Raw genomic sequence first — 22,497 nt, forward strand, 5'->3', positions numbered from 1 at the left:
AATATAAAGCTATTATGCCAGTTTGTGAGAACACTGTCATTTAAGTCTAAGGTCATGGACAGCAATTGAAAGATGTTTCAAAATATGTCAGAAGAACTCATTGGCTTTACAAATTCCTTTCGTAAAACCGCCAAAATCAGTTGTATTTTTGATAGGCGTTTCTGCTTCATTATCATTTTCTTAAGCTACAAAAAATGTCAAAGGAAGTGTATCACAATTTCTTATGTTAGTTTTTAGGATGTGTTTTAAGTAAATGACTTTTTAGTGACTTAAAAATATTTCTTTTTTAGTGATTGTTTTAGAAAGCATATAGTTAAAGTACCAAAAAATCTCAAAACCATGTAAGTTTATTTAAAGATTTGATTAATTAATTCACAAAATTGTAACTGCTTCTGGCGAAAGCTCACATCAATTAGGTGTAAATAGAGCTATGATAGAGTAACAATCCCTTCCAGCAATCTTTGACCTTTTGAACTAAAAATGATTAAATAAAGCGCTGCAGCTCTGCATGTCTATTTGATAGAAAACAAGGTATGTGATCATTTCTCCTAAGTGTTGTTTTTATAATGCATGTTAATATTTGCCAGATGACATTAATTATTAATCAATAAATCATTTTTTTATAAACTTGTATTTTCAACTTCCTGAACACTTACATCTGCTGTATATATTTAAAAAAAATAATTTTGCCTTGTAAATATAAAATTATAATTACACACCGTATCATAGTATGGATGAAATCTTTAACTTAAATACTAAATTTATCTTTTAATAGAATTCATTACACTTTAATGCATTTTTTCTGCCATTACTAAAAAACAATTACAAAAGTTTCTGCAAAATGTTGCATGACAATTTTAAATGTTTGACATCATAACTATATTTATGCATGCTGATTGTTGATTGACGTGAGAGGCTAGGGTTTATTCTTAGACAAAACTACACTAAATACCAAAACCATAAATACTTCTTTACTAATATTATACATTAAACACAATGGTTCTTAAAATTTTGAAAGTAGTTACTGTAAATTCAGAAATTAATGCGAGGTTATTATTATTGCGCAAAATGCGACTGAGTTGTAAACGCAATAATTTATGTAAATTCGCATTTTGAAATATTTTATATGAATTCAATTGGATTTTTCTCAAAATCGTAAAAATTAAAATCGCATTTAAGTCTAAAATGACAAAGTCGCAATATTAAATGCACGCAATAATTTCTGAATTTTCAGTATTTTCAAGGGAATGTTTTTGACACTTAATCATGATTTTGTAGCTGTGAAGAAGATGGAATACATTCAGAATTCATCAAACATTCAGGCGTACTCGCAGTAATATACAGTCGAACATCATCATCATTGATTTTTGTAGTAAGTTTATTGTAAACATGGAGTGTAACTTAATGTCTCATTGGCACTCATACCACATCGTCATATCTATTTTGATTGTAAACATTGTGCCTTGAATGCAGAGCTGTCTCATTGGCACTCATACCACATCTTCTTATTTCTATACTTGTTATGCAGATTTATTTCAATACTATCTCTGTCATAAAGATTGTTTAAACCATTTGATACAGTACTATTTCATTTTTTTTGTATATATCAGATGCATTAATTTCCATTTCTTGATATTTACATATATTTTATCCATTTTTGAAGTATTTCTCACATTTTTCTAAGGCACTATGAATCTTGAGTATCAATCTTCAACATGTGTTTATATAATAAACCTTCATATATGAATGGGGCCAACATTAAAAATTTCTTTTTTTCCCTCTCCCAACTGAGATTGTTAGGGTATGGGTAGGTAGGTAGGCAAATTATTTTATTTTATTCCTTGATATGGTTTTCTATATTGAATTTGTACAACATTCAACAGGTAAGGCTCAGGTCAAGAAAAGTGGGGTATTCCCTGTTTTCTAATTCAGTGTACACCACAGTTTTCTGGTGTTAAGAAAAAACAGTATAGACAGGGACTCCTTTTTTTCCTATTCATTTAATTAATGAAATCTACCAAAGCGCACATTCTACGAGTGATAACAATGCTTAATGATAGCAAGTGTTTTTTTAGTTAAAAAATCAAGCTTATTTCAAGTCTAATTTGATGCATAACTCACAACAAAACAATTCCTTTGTTCACCAATTCATACCTTGATTATCAATTATGAGATGTCAGACAAAAAAATACATGTATGTTAATCACTTGGGAATTAAAATTGAATGAATAAAACTTTTCAATAGAAGTGAACATAATTCAGTTATGTTCAGTTACACCTGGATCATGCAGCTTGGTCAATTGATTCCTAAACAAAGATTTGCATGTTTTTTTCGAGTTCTAGAAAAAACAAGGCTTCACTTTATATTCATGTTTTGTATTTCCTGAAATACTTTAAATAAGTATTTATGAATTCTACTGATGCAGTTATAACGTTAAAACGTGCCCTTTTGTAATTTTCATGCCATAAATTGAAAAAGGAAATCCCATTTAAATTGGTTTGTTTTACACCAGAAAACAGGGAAATTACATGTATCCCACATTTCCCGACTTGTGCCCAACCTGTTCAAACACAAAGTAGATAGATTTTAAAGCACGAGTCAGACCATTTTTACTCATAGTATTTAAGATTTTATCCTTTAAACAGGAACAGAGGTTAGACACAAAGCGATTCAAGATGCACTCAGTGGGTCAATGAAAGATGCTTCAGTTTTTTATTTTTATTTTCAAAAAAAGATCACCCTTGCCTACAAACAAATCTTGTGGCAAAGCATTTTGTTTGTTTTCCTTGATTCCGAATCATGTAGACACTTCAATGCAAAAATACCATGATTTAAAACGCTCGTTGACTACAGCATCGGAAAGGTATCACCAAAACCCAACGCTCATTGACTACAGCATCGGAAAGTTATCACCAATACCCAACATAGCAACAAAAAAAATAGTGGACAAGAATGACCAATAAAATTTTTCGGGTCACAGTGATTTTACCGGGTTGGTCGGGTGAGGGGAAACAAACAATATTTTATTTTTGGCCTGGTTAATTTCTACTTCATTTGTTCTTTGGTAAAGAGTTGTCTCAATTGCATACATTCTACATCTTATATTATCATATATACATTTAATATCATGAACAGTCTACAAGTGAAGATTTAAAAAAGAAAGCTGAACTTCTAACAGATTTACATGTGAAGGCACTAAAAGAAAAGTTACATCAGAGACAATATAGGGTAAGTTACATACCATTGGAGATTATTTAACGCAAGATGTACAGTAAACAGGGATATTTTCACAAGTTGTCAATTTTGTGATATATTTAGTATGCAGTTGTACAAGTATTGGCACATCTCATTACCATGGAGATTATTTGGTCCCACCCCCTCAGTCATGGTTTTGTGACTTTGAAACTTTGCTTAGTTTTTATGTATTAGTTTGTGATTAGGTCAGTTTATGGGGAACCATAAGTGGAAGGTCAATGATATTTGGTATGCAGTTGTATTAGCATTGGCACATCTCATTACCATTGAGATTATTTGACCCCGCCCCGCCCCCTAAGTTATGGTTTATTGACTTTGAAATTGCTTAGTTTACATGTTTTAGTTTGTGTTAATATTTCTTTAAAGGAAACTACTTATGATAAGTCAATGGTATTTGCAGTTGTATTAGCATTGGCACATCTCATTTCCATGGAGATTGTTTAGCCATGTACCTTCAGTCATGGTGCATCAACTTTGAATATTTGCAAAAATTGCATGTTAAAGTGTTGCTTTTTTAATTTTCAACATTTGCATTATAGAAGTTATAAACGAGCGAGACATATCTCTGTAATAACAGTTAATTTGATTGTTTTTGCAGGAAAAGAAGAAGCATACAGAAACTTTCATGGTCACATCAGATTTAATGAAATTTTCCATTGGTACCAAAGGTTCTAACATCAAGAAAGCTGCAGGCATAAAAGGCATTGGGTCTGTAACTAACGTGGAATGTGATGATGGATATCTGTTTAAAATTAGTGGTGAGGTAAAGTTTATTGTTTTTGGCGATAATTTTTATCTAATTTGGGGATCTTTGCAAAATTAGACTTTACATTTTATACCAAGTCAGTAAGATTGTGCCCCTAAAATCACTTTCAAATATGGTACAGCGGGTTATTTTCGCAGGGTGTAAATATTTTTGTTATTTTCGTGGTGAGAACAAATTTGTCAAAATAAATTCTGCCAATTCTAAAGTGCACATGCAAAGGTATTGATAAAAGTTTAGAATCCGTGAAAAAAATAACTGCCAAAATATTTCGTATACCTTATTCATTGAAAATCGTGAAATTTTACACCGCGAAAATAATCCGCTATACGGTAATGATTGACAGTAAGCTACAGCACTGAAACTATTTTAGTATTCCTGTAAAGAGGGACTATTGGTGTACCCTCTGCATGTATACCTGTGACCTCGTCGTTGTGTTTCTGCCTGATTAGCCATATATATTCACAGTCAGTTCTATTAAGGAAAAGACTGAATTACAGCTATTTAATTTTGTATGTAGTTTAATACACCTTATCACTATTTGTCCCCATTACTTGACATCATAAAAGTTCCTGTAAAATTTTTGTCATAATAGAAAATATCTGACACCACAATGGAAAAAGGGATTGTTATGACATCAAAAGTTCAAGCGGAACAGATTCTTGGGTCAAGAGCAACAGATTTACTTGTCAAGTGGGACAAATTTCCAAATAACAATAAGATATATCTTTGCAAGTCTGTCTGTAGGTCATATAAAGGACAAAGGATACAGAAGGGGATCTCTTGTTAACTTTCACTAATAGACACTATCAATATGTTCCCTCATGAACCTTTCAAGATACTTTTTGTTTAATTTTGGATTGTTTTAGGTAAAAACACAAATACTCATAATTCAATACTTTGCTAAAAAAAAATAGCTGAACTTTCAAAATGAAAAAGATGTTTTCTCTCGTCTTTATGTAAAATGTTCCTTTGTTAATATTAATCAATCTTGCACTTTCATAACTCCATTAACAGCTGCAATATAAATTGCAGACAGTTATTTCTGTAGTTATAGAATGGGCTGTTTTTGAATGGCATTAAAAAATCAAATGCAGATTGATTGCAAAACACAAGGTTGAAATTTATACTTTTGAATTCTATTTTTTTTAATATTATTAGCAAGAAAAGGGGTTAACTTTCACATTCATTCCAATAGAACATACTCATGCTCCATTTATTTTATTAACAAGAGAAGGGGTTAACTTTCACTTTCATTCCAATAACACATACTTAAGTGTTCCTCTGTGCAAAGTAAATACCAGATACAGTAGATTCCGGTTATTTGCATAGCCTATTTGTCAGACAAAATTATGCAATAAAGCGGAGTATGCTTATATCCGAAATGCCAAATGACATAGTCAAATAACATCGATAGAACAGATCAATAAAAGAAATCTCTGAAGAAAGATGAACGTCTGTAATCCACATACAATATACTGAATGTTGATTTATTCTAATAAAAATTTTATGTCTACTCTAGTGTCATATGTGTTATTTTATTTTGTTTCTTTAAATAAAGATTATAAACACATTTAGTTTTAGTTTATTTGCATTCAGACTTTCCTTTACCTGGGATACGAAAATAAACTGTTCTAAAAATAGATTTGTTTCTATGACCCATATGTACAATGTACATTGTTAGGTTTTGATTAAAATAAACTTTTAAACAATACTTCACAGTTTATAATTATTCTAACAATAGATGTGTAATGAATTGCTGTTGATATGCAGTTGGGCACTGAAGTAACAACTTGTTAGTTTCGTATATGCAAAGCAGTAATGGTGGGGCCCTGTAAGGGTTAATTGCTGGACACAAGTGTTGAAAGTGAGAAAATATAACAATTAAAAGTAAATGCTCTTTTCATAAAATTTTAAAAACAAATGATTGATGTATAAAATTCTTTAACCATATGTAAATGCCCTATAATATTAACATTAATACAGATCACCCCAAGCCCAATAGAGTTCATATTGGTTATGATCGATAATTAGCAGGAGTTTTAAAAATTAACCCCAAATGTAATCTATGGACAATTGTTTAAATCCAATCAATTATTAACACCCTTTGAAGTAGAATGGTCAGTGTTTTTACAACAATTATCTGTTTGACATTTTTATGACCTCGAGGCTTAAAATAGAACATGGAAAACTTTACCTGTGTAGACATCGAGGTTTATTTTTAAATCAAATTCCATAATATAGTCAAATAGATAGATAAGAAAGAAAATATATATTACCATTTTATGTACATATAATTGATTGTAATAATTACTTTTTGTTTGTTCTTTGTGTATGTGTTGATGACAATCCAGATTTTGGATTTTTATATCAATAAAATCTTATATCTTATATCTTATATCTTATAATATAAACACGAAAGAAACTGTTTTAAAACTTTATTTCAATAACACAAAAGTAAATATGAAATAACGCAAATAAGGATGCATTCAAGAAAAATATACTTACCAAATGACCGTTTCCGGTCAAAAATCTCGTCAGTTTTAACTAAGCATATCTAGACGGCAATAATTTTCTATGCAATAAACCAAAAGGCCACTTGTAGAGCTATGCATATAACCGGACAATTTAACATTAAATGAATGGGAAATGGTTTTGTGCAGGAGAAAACTATGCAATTAACCGAATTATGCTATTAAGCGGTATGCAATTAAGTGGAATCGACTGTATTTAATTTTGTATATAGATTCGTCTTTGTTAGTCTGGCAGTGGGTCATATAAAGAAAGGCAACAGTAGTATATTGCTGTTCAAAAGTCATAAATCAATTGAGGGAAAACAAAGCTGGGTTGCAAACTACAAAATCTTGGTTACAAACTAAAAAATCTGAGTAACAAACTACAAAATCAATACAAAAATTTCAATTGTCTATTGCTTTGATTTAAGTCTCCAGAAGCTGTTAAACAAGCTAGAGAGTTGTTGGAGTTCAAGAAAGAGCAACTAACAGTACCACACCATTTTGCAGGTTAGATGTTCTTAAAAAAAATGATTTTCAAGACCCACACTTAGTCCAGTCAAACTAAGTTTTAACCTCAAACTAATTGCAACAGAAAATGTTTAAGTTCTAGTTTGTAGCATTAAACCCTTAATATACATAGAAAAAAGTCCCATTAAATCCAACTTTAAGAAAAACTCAAAATCAGTGTTTTTATCCTATGGAAATTAACATTGTAAAGGGAGATAACTCCGCAAAATTGAGTCTTTTTTTCAGTTTTTGGTTGATCTACTTAAAATTTAGGTAAAGTATGATATTTTGATAGGGTTATATGTTCAAAGTTGACAATATTATATAATCTTCTGCTCCTGAAATGTACAAAACTGAAGTATTATGGGTATTATTAATTTTTTTTTGCATATTTCATTAAGGAAATTGCAAATTTGTGGCTTTGTGACCCTTTTGAAAAAATAATGTGAAAATTTGGTATTGTTCATATCTGTATATTATATTTGCTCAGCATCTACCTTGTTTAAAGAAACTTTAAACCATAAAAAGAAGAATGTATGCCTAATCATTTTTTTTAATTTGAGATTCTTTACCTTGACATGTTGAAAAATTAAATAAATGGTCAACTAATGAATTATGAAATCTAGATTGTAGCTTGATACAGAGATGGGTCCGATTACTTTCAATGTAATTGATTAAATTACAATTACTTTGTCATTTGTACGATTAAATTAAATTAATGATTACATCATTTCTGAAAGTATCTGATTAAATTAATGATTACATTGGCAAAGTAATCATGATTACATCTGATTACAATGAATTTAAAAACAAAACATTTTGAATGAATAAATGTCAATATAACCATAGCATTTTTGAGAAAGTATTTTATTTGGTTCAATTATAAAATGATAACTTCAAATTAAAATTCATCTATTTAAATAAACACCAAATTTAACTACATATATACATTACACTTTATCACCAATGATCTCTGAATTATTTTGAATTAAATACAATAAAGATATATCATAATCAAGAGTTTTTTTGTTTGTCTTCTGACCTCTTTCATAATTTATATGTATTCCAAGTTGCAGTTTATGGAAGTTTAAATATGGATGAAATACAGTTACCAGTTAAAACTATGTTAAATTTTTAAAATAATGTTTAATCAAATTGTAAACAACATGTAAGTACTAAAAATCATTGCATTTTACATGTCCAGTCCAAATACATTTTTTAAAATTTTAAACAATAATATATTTGTCCAACTTTTAATTCAGTTTGTGCTAATTAGATAAATTTTCATGTCTGATATATCTTTTATCATAAATATTTCCCTACAGCTATACTCAATTGGTAATTACAATAAAAACAAACCTTAATTAATCTCCTACCTGTCAATTCAAAGTTGACAAAAATCACAAAAATTAACAAAAGATCGATGAAGATTATAATTCAGGGTTAAAGAAAAGTATTACTTGAATAAATAACAGTTATCAAATATTAGTATGAAGATCATTATAAAACGATGAATATACATGTATGTACAATATCTTTTACTAAGATAAAAGGTATATAGTTGTATTATATGTCTCTGCTTAGGCTAATACTGTAACAGTTTATTTTTTAATGAAGTAGACATGCTTAAAGTAACCAAACCATTTTAGTATGTTAAAAAGTTATCAAATATGAATAACAAAGAGGTTCATTTAATGACCAAAAACACAATTTTTTTTTCATTGTAATCAGAATGTAATCAAAAAGTGATCATGATTACAGGGTATTTTGAAAAGTAATTGATTAAATTAAATTACATGTAGTTAATCAGATTTTTGGCTGATTAATGATTACACTGATTACTTGAAAAATTGTAATCAATTACAGCTGATTAACGATTACAATTACAATTACCCCAAGTCTGGCTTGATAAAAGATATGAAAACACCTTTAGACTTGTTAGTTATACTCCAAATACGGCTAAAATATCAAGAATCAATACAATCTGTTGAAATGAAGCGGTAAAATTATAATTTTGTATCAATTTTTATTGATATTTCTGCCTTTTTTGCAGAGTTATCTCCCTTTTCAATGCAAATCTCCATAGGAATTTTAAGTCATGATTTTTTAGTCTTCCTTAATTAAGATTTTATGGGACTTTTTCTGTGTATATTTAGGATATAATGCTGCAGAGAAAAACTATAACATCTTCTGTTGCAATTACTTCAAGGTTAGGGTCAAATTAATGCTAGATTGACTGGACTAATTTTTTGCAGTGGTATATGGTTGTACAAATGATAACCCTGAACAAGTTTTTAGTATGACTTTTATCATGCTAGATGACAAATATGCTTATGTCAATACTTGCATACCCTAATAAAACTACAAAACAGAAGCATATGATACAAAAACACAAATGCCAATGCCATGGCAAAAAAAGATAGACTAAAAGACAAATATCAGTACACAAAATACAGCGTAGAAAAGTAACAGATCCTGCTCTACATGTGGCACCCATCGTCTTGTTCATGTTAGAACAAACCTGTTGATAAGGAGATATCTACCACAGTATTAGCCAGTACGATGGAAATTTTACTTTTATGTTTAATCTTTTTGCATGCATTGGTTTACTGTATTACAAAAAGTTGTTTAACTGGTACACTTATTTAAGTTGTTCCAAGACACTTTATAAGTATCACCATTTTTAAGTAGTGTTTAAAATTTTAGGACGTATAATTGGCAAGGCTGGGCAAGAAATAGATGAGATCATAAATAAATCAATGGTAATCAAAATTATGAGACGAAATAGACCTGATGTAAGTTTATCAAGCATTATTATTTAATTTATTTGTTATGAGGCTTGTCTTTTGGTGGGGTTTTTTTAATGGCAAAAGATAAAAACAACAGCTCAAGTGTAATCCAAACAATAACCTGAACGTGATGGCCACAAATACATGGAGTGCAAATTTTTTGGTGATTGAACTTACAATGTATAAAACTGATGATAAAACAAATAAATATTTCCTTAAAATTCAAAACTGAGGATTTTATGTTTGAATTATGCTTTCATTTCAAAAATAACCTCAAAATTCAAGACTGCATGACTACTATGCACACTTATTTTGAAAATTGAAACCAAAATGTTGTTAATATGTTTACTATAACCTATATCATCAGTTGTAATCTGAACAATGTATGTTGATTCATTATTATTTGTTGGATACATTTTTTCGTGGATTTTGTGGGTGCAAATTTAAATGTTCAACGAATTACATATCTTGCAATAGATCGTATGCAGACTTGGGGAAAATCAAAATATTAAGTGTCCACGAAAATAAGTTTTCATCAATTTTCATGAAAATTGGAACCCACGAAAAATAAATCAATCCACAGTAGCTGAATGAAGTTGAATGCTAAAATAATGCTTTCATTTTAAGACATATCCCTGATAGTTCTAATTATTACAGCCGATTTCATTGAGTGTGTAGTTAAAGGTAATATATTTTGTTAGCTTGATTGTTATCTGAACCGTGAAATCATTATTAAGTCAGGTATTCTACCCTCCTTTTGAAGTAGCCTTGTTCAAAAGACCGATAGATCTGCTGGACTTGTCTACTCTTAAAGGAGGGTAGTTTACCTGACATAACAATGACTTCATGATTCAGCTGATAAGCAAGCTAACCAAAGATATAACCTTTGGCTTCACACTCAATGAAATTGACTATAAATATATTATAAATATCTTTATTTCTTTTAGGGTGTTGTCTTCAACATTATTGGTACACCAGAATCTGTAGAAAATGCCAAAATTTTGCTGAATTTCAAATTGGATGCTCTGAAGGTAAATAAATTAAAATAAATCATTTAGAACTGTCTTGTAGCAAGTGTTCTCTATAAATATATAAAAATATAATACAATGCATTGGAAATAATATAGTGTACATTCTACTTCATGACACAGAATCACTAGGCAAACATAAAACAATAAACATTAAAGGAACACACAGTGCTCCTATTGCTGTTCTACATTTCAAAGTCATGATGAGGCATATGATAGCCAGTGAAACTTGTGTACACCTTTCTTATGAAAGCATGAAAGTTATAAACTTATTTTACATGTAAAAGTAATGTTTTGATTGAACCTGGAATATTTTTTAACTCCTGTAAGCTTGGTTGAGTACTTTCAAAACTAATTTAAGCAAAGCACGTGTAGATGTGTCTACATTTTATCAGAAAAAGTGGCTGTCTTAGTCTATACCCAAATGATTTTTTTACCATTAAGAAATCTGACAACAAGTGATCTATGACTGCTTCTGTTAAATGTATCAACAAATCAAATCAGACTATCGACAGGATTGAGCTTTATTCTGTATTATGTATATATATATACCAAATAGACCTTTGTTTTTGTTGAATGCTTTATGTTGTTCACTTGAAGTTTGGTTCCTGTCTAACTGATTATCAGTACAATTATGTTTGACTTTCTTTTTTCCAATGGCTTTTAATTTTTTGGATTTTAATACACTTCCAAAGAAATGTATAAAGTTTTCTTTTTATTCTTAGAACACTTTCAGTAGCAAAACAGATGGTAAAGATACGGAAAGTTTGGTTCCTGTCTAACTGATTATCAGCACAATTATGTTTGACTTTCTTTTTTTCAATGGCTTTTAATTTTTGGGGTTTTAATACAATTCCAAAGAAATGTATAAAGTTTTCTTTTTATTCTTAGAACACTTTCAGTAGCAAAGCAGATGGTAAAGATACGGAAAGGAGTGAAGTATTGTCAGATGATGAAAATTCTTCTGATTTTATCAGCGTTGAACAAAAAGAGCAAATTTGTAATCAACTGGGCTCATCAAATAGAGGGAGAGGAAATAGAGCAGGAAGAGGGGGAAGGGGAGGGAGAGGGAGTAGATTGAGAGGAGGTCAAAGGGGAAGAAATAATCACCAACAAGCAGAAAACACAGTAAACCAAAATGATATGAGACCCAATGTCATTCAGCAAGATGCTTACATAACTACTACTGAAAGAAATGATACATATGTTGCAATTGGTGATTCATTATCTCAAGAATCAGTTTCTGGAGAGTCTTCATCTTTTTCCATCAATAGTGAAAAGCACCATCAAATTCCTGGACAACCAAATAGAGGTAGATATGGTAACAGAGCAGGAAGAAGAGGCAGGGGAGGGAGAGAAAGTAGGTTTAGTGGGGGTCACAGGGGGAGAAATAATCACCAACATGTGGAAAACACACAAAACCACAATAGATCAAATGTCATTCATGAAGATGCTCAACGTTCTAAAAGAAATGATGAATATCTAAATGACTCTTTATCCAAAGAATTGCCATCAGATTCTGAGCAGTCTTCAGATGAAAATCAATCTTCTTCTTCAATCAATAATGAACCGCAAAATCCCAATCATCAACAACCATATAGAGGTAGATTACATGGTAATAGAACAGAAAGAGGTGGCAGGGGAGGGAGAGGAAGATTTATTAGGGGAAGAATTAGTCAACAAGTGGAAAACACACAAAATCAAACAGATAAGATATCAGATGTCATTCAGCATGATGTCAGAACTAATGTAAGAAAGAATGATTTTGAAACTCAAGAGTTGATTGCAGATTCTGATAAATCATTAGATGACACACAATCATTTTCTTCCATCAATAGTGAACAACACAATCCAGTTCACATTGAGCTACCAGATAGAGTAAATATAGAAAAAGAGGGTGGGTGGGGAAATCAGGATGATTTTATTGCTGATACTTCTCAATCTAAACAAACAGAGATTGATGATAATGTTGGAAATATTGCTTTAGAACGAAGTAGTGATGGAGTGAGACATAAAGATACTAGGAATAAACCTCAAGCCAGAGATACTGAAACATTAATAAAGTCAGAAGACTCTTTTTCCCCGACAATTAAAGAAGGGACCAATACAAGGCATCAAGCTCAAGTTGTTAAGATTCAAGGTTGTGAGGAGGCTGATGATGAATCTATGCAAATGGATGATGATAGTCTTTCTCAATCTTCTTTAAACTCTGGTACACGAATAAGGAGGAGAGGTGCACATTTTTCAGTCAGAGGAAGTAGTAAACAAAACAGAAAAGGAAGTAGGATTAGAGGAGGATTGAGACTAAGACATCATCATCAACAGAAACATAAAATGACAGATGATTTAGATAAGAATATAAATTCTAAAGTAGACATATCCAGTGGTTTTGATGACAAGTTTTCAACAGTTGAAGATGTTACTAATTCTTTAGCAAAATTTAATACATTACTAGAAGATACCCCAAAGGTTAAAATACAAACTGAAAGTAAAGAAATGAAAGAAAAACGACTCAAAGAAGAAGCACTAGATGAAGTAAATGAAATGGAATTACTTAAATTTCTTGTTCATTCACTTGGGGGAGGCTGTAGTTTGGATTTGTTTGGTTGTACTGCAGGCAGTGTGCCAACTATGCGTTCTGTTTATGATTTATTTCATGCATTTGAGGGAATAAGAGAATGGTTCAACACAAGGTCAAACAAATTTCATATCTACAGAGATGGATCAAAAATAGTCTACATTGCTCCTTTTTACAAGGACCTGAATATTTGCAAGCACTTTTTCAATTTCTCAAAGCCAACAATTTGTGACAATCAGAACTGTAATTTCTTCCATGTTTGTAGGAATTTTGTGAGAGGGAATTGTAAAAGACGCCATTGCAGCTTTCCTCATGACTTGAATTTGGCTCAGAATGTTAGAATCAAAACAAAATATGGACTTGACGATTTTACAGACTCTGACATAATTGTCTTACTAAACTGGAAATTTCCAAGATTATGCCCCCATTATATATATGAACATGGTGGATGTAAAGAAACTGAAAATAAAAGTGAAGCCTGTCCATATCTACATTATTGTAAAGATTATTTCTTTGGGAAATGTGACAGGGGTGATGGTTGTAGGTATAAACACTCATTTTCAGATCCCCATAATAAGTGGGTGTTAACATCTTGTCATCTAGGCAATCAGAATGAAGACGTTTTGAAAAGAATGATTTATGTTCCTTCTAATTTAGAGAAACCGGAGGAACAGGAAGATACAGAAGATTTTTCATCAGATGACATTTCAAGGGAAGAAAGCATTAAATCTATAGCCAATGAACAACAGACAGATGGGAGAAGAAGGTTTAAACATCTTTCAACGTTCAAGTTTAATGTAATTCAACCAACAATACAAGAAAAAATGGGGATAAGATATACATTGTCTAGTGAATCTACAGTCACTGAAGATACCCCAGAATCAGATGATAGTCTGCTGGTAGATGCTGCTGGGAAAAAACACATATGTTTAGCATTGACGAAGAAAGATTGCCCAAGCTCTGTATGTTCAGATTTACATTTACAGAATGGTGTCCCATACTTATGGCAGTTAAAAATGGATGGGGAATGGGTGTCATTTCTACCAAAGGACAACATTATAATTGAAAATGCCTTCTGCTCACTTGAACAGAATGTACAGATTAAGGTTAGTCCTTGCTGTGCTTTACAGACTTTTATCATACATTTATCATGTATTAGCGTAGACATTTTTCTTTGTACATGTAACTCAGTAAGTTAATTAGCTGATTGCTTAATCATTCTGACATACTTAATTATCATGAAAACATACACAGTACTGTGGATTCATTTATTTTCGTGGGTACCAATTTTCATGGATTATGGAAAACTTGTATATTTGTCGATATGTAATTTCGTGGTTTTGACAAAGTAGGCATACATTCCTTTTGAAAATTAGTATTTCCTTGAACTTTTAAATTTGTTGTTCCCTTGTACCAACAAAGTCCAGGAAAATTTGTATCCAATGAATAATAATGAATCCACAATAGTATGGAATCACTTAGCGGTCTGATTTTTCTATACCATTTTCATTCTTTTTTATGAAATGACAAATCAATTTTCATCAAAATTCAGTCTTTACATAATTTCAGGGTTTGCGTGTTACTTGATTTTTATTGTCGCAGCTCTTTCATTGCTATCAGATTTTTTATGCCCCGTCTACGATAGTAGTAGGGGCATTATGTTTTCTGGTCTGTGCGTCCGTTCGTCCGTCTGTTCGTTCGTCCGTTCGTCCGTTCGTCCGTCTGTCCCATGTCAGGTTAAAGTTTTTGGTCGAGGTAGTTTATGATGAAGTTGAAGTCCAATCAACTTGAAACTTAGTATACATGTGCCCTATGATATGATCTTTCTAATTTAAATGCGAAATTAGAGTTTTGACCCCAATTTTACGGTTCACTGAACATAGAAAATGATAGTGCAAATTTCAGGTTAAAGTTTTTGGCTTCAGGTTAAAGTTTTTGGTCAAGGTAGTTTTTGATGAAGTTGAAGTCCAATCAACTTGAAACTTAGTATACATGTGCCCTATGATATGATCTTTCTAATTTAAATGCCAAATTAGAGTTTTGACCCCAATTTTACGGTTCACTGAACATAGAAAATGATAGTGCAAATTTCAGGTTAAAGTTTTTGGCTTCAGGTTAAAGTTTTTGGTCAAGGTAGTTTTTGATGAAGTTGAAGTCCAATCAACTTGAAACTTAGTATACATGTGCCCTATGATATGATCTTTCTAATTTAAATGCCAAATTAGAGTTTTGACCCCAATTTTACGGTTCACTGAACATAGAAAATGATAGTGCAAATTTCAGGTTAAAGTTTTTGGCTTCAGGTTAAAGTTTTTGGTCAAGGTAGTTTTTGATGAAGTTGAAGTCCAATCAACTTGAAACTTAGTATACATGTGCCCTATGATATGATCTTTCTAATTTAAATGCCAAATTAGAGTTTTGACCCCAATTTTACAGTTCACTGAACATAGAAAATGATAGTGCAAATTTCAGGTTAAAGTTTTTGGTCAAGGTAGTTTTTGATAAAGTAGAAGTCCAATCAACTTGAAACTTAGTATACATGTTCCCTTTGATAAGATCATTCTAATTTTAATGCCAAATTAGAGAATTTATTCCAATTTCACAGTCCTTTAAACATAGAAAATGATAGTGCGAGTGGGGCATCCGTGTACTGTGGACACATTCTTGTTGATATATCAATTGTAGTTTGCTACTTAATTGATTAGTTTGTAATTCAAATTTTTATGCCCCACCTACGATAGTAGAGGGGCATTATGTTTTCTGGTCTGTGCCTCCGTTCGTCCGTTCGTTCGTCCGTTCGTTCGTCCCGTTTCAGGTTAAAGTTTTTGGTCAAGGTAGTTTTTGATGAAGCTGAAGTCCAATCAACTTGAAACTTAGTACACTTGTCGCTTATGATATGATCTTTCTAATTTTAAAGCCAAATTAGACTTTTGACCCCAATTTCACGGTCCAATGAACATAGAAAATGAAAGTGCAAGTTTCAGGTTAAAGTTTTTGGTCAAGGTAGTTTTTGATGAAGCTGAAGTCCAATCAATTTGACACTTAGTACACTTGTTGTCTATGATATGGTCTTTCTAATTTTAAAGCCAAATTAGACTTTTGACCCCAATTTCACGGTCCACTGAACATAGAAAATGAAAGTGGGAGTTTCAGGTTAAAGTTTTTGGTCAAGGTAGTTTTTGATGAAGTTGAAGACCAAACAACTTGAAACTTAGTAAACATGTTCCATATGGTATGATCTTTCTAATTTTACTGCCAAATTAAATTTTTTACCCAATGTTACAGTCCATTGAACATGGAAAATGATAGTGCGAGTGGGGCATCTGTGTACTTAGAACACATTCTTGTTTTTTCTCTGTTGACAGGATATTGTCTATTCTGGAAGCATATGTACAGTTCATATAAGCTTTGAGATTGTAGATGAAAATATGTATGGGATTGTATTTGATGCTACTGGTAGTAGTTCTAATAGGGTTATTGTTAGACGTCTTAGTACTCCATCATTTGGTGAGAGATACCTGGATATAGATTGTTACCTTACACAATGGAGATGGTATTGGAAAAATGACCATGGTGTGTGGTTATGTTATGATACAGTAAGTATTTAAACCCTACCATAAAGTAGACCTGATTTCTAGAAAATCATCTGTTTTATTTTCCCTCTTTGATTAGCTATAGGCAATCAGGTTTTTCGTTTTGGAAAAGTTAAGTTTTTGTAAAGGAGAAAAATGGAAAATATGAAATACATTGTTTTCTCTTTCTTTCCTTGGCTATTGCTTTGGTTCTTAAACAGTGAACTGAATCTCAAATAATTTTCAGTCCTTTAAGAAATGAATTCAGTCAATTTGAGTTTGTCTCCATCAATCTACAAGTAAACTGTTTGTGAAATTATTGCTCTTTTCATTCTGTCAAGTCAGATTTGAATCTACATTAGACGGTTATTTGGACAAACCTTTCTCTGTGTAGTAAGTCTTGTTTGGACATAAATTATGTTAAGATCAAATGTCAGAAGTCAAGGTCATATATAGGAAATATAAAAACCATCAATTATACAATTTTGAAAGAAATCTGCATTTTATTGATATGAAAATTTTAAGTATCTTGATGATTTATTAATTTTTACTCTTTTGAATTCTATATTCATGTTATTACTAATATCTACATTAGTTCAAGTATTCGTTATTGTAGGATTTACAGACTTACACATTGGAGGTGAAATTTCTAAAACAACAGAAGACATATTTGTTTTCAAGAGAAAACTATAAAAAAAAATATAGATTATCCTTCAACTCAATGGAACAGGTCAACTTGGAATATGGAACAACTAGAGTACTTATTAGACGTCCATTACTTGTTTCAAAAGAAGATCTTCTGAAAAAAAATTAGTAAGTGTCATTTGTGCAAACTGTCATGACTGTAAAAAAAAAGGAATTACATAAAAAATAGTTAAAGTAGTCAAAAACTTTAAGATAAAAGGGAATTTTTCTAGGAGACAAACCCATTGCTATCAATTTGTGAACGAATTTCCAAAATGAGCTAAATAAACCATAACTTGTTTTTTTTTATAGATTATAAATTAACTGTTAACAAAACTTTGAACTTTTTGAAAAACTAAGGCTTTTCTACCTCAGGAATAGATTACCTTAGCTGTACTTGGTAAAACTTTTAGGAATTTTTGGTCCTCAATGCTCTTCAAGTTTGTACTATATTTGGCCTTTTAAACATTTTTTGATTTGAGCGTCAATGATGAGTCGATTTATAAACAAAACGCGCATCTGGCGTAAATATAAAATTTTAATCCTGGTATCTATAATGAGTTTAATTAAGTCAAAAATTATGTTTTTTTGAAAATATTGAATTACTATAGAAAATAGAAAAGGCTTGCCTATATTTAGCTTTTCAGAGAAAATATAATATAATCATTGCAGACCTTTAATCCAAAAATATAAGCTATTTTGGATGTGTATCTTTCAATTCCTTTATCTTTTATCAGTGGCACTTTATTTATTTATAAAGAAGAGTTTCCAATCAATTTTGAAATAATTTCTTTTTGGTGAAACTTTTTATTTATATGAATAAAAAGAAATGTGGGGTTTACATGGTATATGTCAATGACATGGTAACCAAGCACCACAAATAAACAAAAACAAAATACAGTCAAAAGTAGTGAATAAATATAACTTTCAAAGATATGCTGTGGATATCAAAATACCTAAAGGCCAAAAATCATTCAGATGAAATGTTAACACTACTGTCAACCACTGACGTTGGTACTTGACTTGGTACAGTAGCATGGAAATTAAGAGATAAAGGTGTGGGGATGTTTGAATTATCCTTTTTAAAACTAGATATTCTTACGGGTACAAAATACATTCAAAGTTGTGGTAAAAGTCACTCTATTTATTGAAAAAGTTGTCAGTTTACCCAATTATTGTCCTGCTTTAGTAAACTATATGCAATTTGACCCTCAATTTAAATGTTACCTCTTTACATGGTCAAATTTCTCTGATACCTAGCTATATAGGTTTTAACGTTAGTTTTAAAGAATGGCTTGTCAATGAATTAGAATGAGGATCGTTTTCTTTTTCAGTCCAAAGAGAATTGTGAGTAAAGCTATTGAACTCTACGGTGAAGATTCTAAACCAGCACATTTTTATCCATGGGATCTTGCTAATGAGTTTGAATTGGTTGAAATAGTCTCTTCATTTACTAAGGAATATAATGATGTCCTGAGTTCATTCCAGAAGACTATGACTAGGGGAAAATATGAAGTCAGATCTATTTATAGAGTCCAGAGCAGGAAACTGTGGTCAGAGTTTGAGACGTAAGTCCTTATAAAAATATAATTTGTAGTTATATCTGTGTTTTGAGTATTTTGTATATAACTATATTTCTGTGTGTTTATTAATTTTTGATATTTATAAAGTTTCTTTAAAAGGGAAAATGACTGTTTTGGGTTCTATTTTGTTAATGCACTAGACATATAGAACTTTATTTATTCTTAATTACAATTTCTAATCATCTGAACAAAGGCTTTAGAGAATGCATATGTTATATTCAGCTACATGTATGACTCTTTAAGTATTATGCATCCCACCACATATGTAGTAGTGCTATAGAAATTGTAATTTTGATGGTTTATCATAATAAGGCAATCTCATCAAGAGAATATGTTGGAAGAAAACATCTATACATTTATAACCAGGAAAATGTTTGCCAATTTTTATGCTTTTCAATTTGTTTTGCAGCAAGAAGAAACACATGCATGCTGATGCAGAAAAAGACAATCCCACATTTTCATCAATAGATGAAAGGTCTCTGTTTCATGGCACAGATTCTCTAGACGTTTGCAGAGGCATATGCATAAACAATTTTGATTTTCGAAAAAGTGGTAAAAACGCAACAGTTTTTGGAGAGGGATCATATTTTGCTAGGGATGCAAGTTATAGTCATAATTACACAAAAGCGTCCTCAGATTTTGGTGATAGATACATGTTCAGAGCCAAAGTGTTAGTTGGAAAATTTACACAAGGTAGTAGAACCTATCGCAGACCACCAGAAATACCAGGGCAGAGTCATAAACTGTATGATTCTTGTGTTGACCATCCAGTAGATCCAAACATTTTCGTCATTTTTGACAGGAGTCAAAGTTACCCAGAATATCTAATTAACTACAGAGAGAAGGATTATGGTGAGAGAAGAATTTCTACAGGGACAACACATAGTTCAGTATCATCGTATCCATTATCAACAGGAACTTCTCAGCACCCAATACATCAAAGAGTGCCTCCAGTAAGTTCTGCCTACTCCTCAGGAGGAACCAGTTTAGGAGTTGCACAGAAACCAGTACAATCAAGTATGCATTCAGCAAGTTCTACTGCCTACTCCCAAAGAGGAACTAGTTTTGGAACTGCAACTAGATTTAATTCTAATTATGTTTCAGCACCAAATGCACCAAGAGGAAGGAGTTCAGGGACTTCACCAATATATAATCCGGTTTCTAATTCAGCATCAAGTATGGGGAATAGCTCAAGTTCATCTGGTAACCAACCATCTTCATCACAGAACTACTCAAACAATAGTAGAAAACAGGATAAAGATTGTGCTATCTTGTAATGATTTTATACCTTTCTTGAAACACTAATTTTGTGTTAATATTCTGCTAGATTCATGATCATGATGATTGTTTTAATAAGCTCAGTAGAATTATAAGTTATGATTTGATTGTCAAAGGTAGTTTATTTAAGTGCATTTGTAAAGGAATTTAAAATCATAAAATGAAAATATTTTAATCAACTGCAAGGTAACAAGTTATATAATGGAAATAGTTAAGGTGTTTCTTTGGTTCATATGACGGGACTCTGTACTTTTAAAGATCCCGCCAATGTGTTATTGTTGTATTATATGTCATTATGTTATTGTTCTATTATAAAGTTGAAAATACTTTTAACGACAAAATAATTTTACTCGCACAGGGGTATTAACCATATGTGGATTCTTAAAATTTCTAAAGAACTTCTGGATAATTTTAAATCTTGGTCTCTTTCTGAAATAAGTTCTATCATACTTTTGATTTTTTAACCCTGTATACCACCATTCCCAATGTGATTTTTTTTTTTTTTAAACAACTTATTTTATATTTCTTCATATGTGACGATTACATTTTATGACGTCAAACACGCAAAGCAATGCATGTGTTTTTTAAATTTGATAGAGGCTTTTTGAGCTTTTTGTTAAATATTTGTTTGTTTTGAGATTCTGACACAGTGATGACTGTACCCATATTTTGACTATATTTTGACTATTTTACCTATTATATGTCTGTTTTGTTCATGCATTATTGTAAATATAATGAAATTTGATGCGACTGTCATACAAGTGAGAGGTTTAGCGCTATAAAACCAGGTTCAATCCACCATTTTCTACATTCGAAAATGCCTGTACCAAGTCAGGAATATGACAGTTGTAATTTCTATTTGTTTGATGTGTTTTGTCATTTGATTTTGCCATTTGATAAGGGTCTTTCTGTTTTGAATTTTCCTCAGAGTTCAGTATTTTTGTGATTATACTTTTGTCTATTTAATACATGTTGACTTGACATTTTATATATTTTCGAGCCACCTCATGGGGTTTTTGATAATGTTATTCCTTGATTGTTTTTAAAGTGTTTATTTGATTACCAGAACATACATATCAATATTTATTTCATTTTTTATAATCTGGGACTGTATTTTTACTGTCCTGTACGAACTGTGACGCCCGTATATGACACGGAAACCAGGCGTAGAAATCATACTTTATCCTGGCGGCATTGCAGTGTTTACAAAATGCATGTCCAGGCGTAAACCAGGCATAAACCAGGCGTAAACCAAGCGTAAACCAAGCGTAAACCAGGCGTAAACCAGGCGTATAAATAGGCGTAATATTTAAATGAGTACGCCTGGTTCACAAAAAAATAGGTGTAATATGCAAATGAGTACGCCTGGTCAATAAATAAACCAGGCGTAATATACCTATTACATAATACTACACTTATTTTAGATCAGTGTATTAACCTAGCTGTGTACTTTTGTGTATTTGATACAAACTTCTGTACTGTTGCTTTTATTTCTCATTGTTTGACAAAAAACTTGAAATATTAACCATTGAAGAAGCTAAATAAATATATACATTTTAGACAGACACTGGTTCAAATAAGTTAGTTTAAATAAGCATTATGACAATTAATTTTTCTTGAAATAAAAGTAGCATTTTAACTAAGTTGTTTTTGAAAATTATTGTCTTTTGAACAAAAATATAAAATACTGCAACTTAACTTAAAGTAAAAGATTTTAATTTATTATCCAGGGATAAAGGTTTTGGGATTTTAAAATTTCTGATAGAAAATAAAACTTAATAACTTAATTATATTCACATTATTATTATTTACCATGTATACTACTTTCCTTTTATTTCACAATTTTCATTAATCAACTTGATTCAGTATTTCCAATTTCAAATTCTTCACAAAAGCACAAAACAAGCTAATAATCCCTGAATATATGAAGCTGCCATAAGTCC

The 22,497-nt window shown here is 31.1% G+C and overlaps 1 protein-coding gene across 1 annotated transcript; it reads left to right on the forward strand.

Moving 5' to 3' along the window:
- Positions 1 to 295: 295 nt before the first annotated feature.
- LOC143057082 (uncharacterized) lies at positions 296 to 21,861 on the forward strand. Its single transcript, XM_076230314.1, has 12 exons — positions 296 to 341; positions 1,279 to 1,372; positions 3,137 to 3,229; positions 3,855 to 4,019; positions 6,964 to 7,042; positions 9,749 to 9,837; positions 10,779 to 10,862; positions 11,751 to 14,543; positions 16,803 to 17,033; positions 17,626 to 17,822; positions 19,028 to 19,261; positions 19,686 to 21,861. Exons 4-12 carry the CDS (start codon positions 3,882 to 3,884, stop codon positions 20,551 to 20,553), a joined length of 4,713 nt encoding a protein of 1,570 aa, XP_076086429.1. The 5' UTR covers positions 296 to 341; positions 1,279 to 1,372; positions 3,137 to 3,229; positions 3,855 to 3,881; the 3' UTR covers positions 20,554 to 21,861.
- The last annotated feature ends 636 nt before the right edge of the window (positions 21,862 to 22,497 follow it).

This window comes from Mytilus galloprovincialis, chromosome 13 (genome assembly GCF_965363235.1).
Source record: "Mytilus galloprovincialis chromosome 13, xbMytGall1.hap1.1, whole genome shotgun sequence".
NCBI classification, from domain to species: domain Eukaryota; kingdom Metazoa; phylum Mollusca; class Bivalvia; order Mytilida; family Mytilidae; genus Mytilus; species Mytilus galloprovincialis.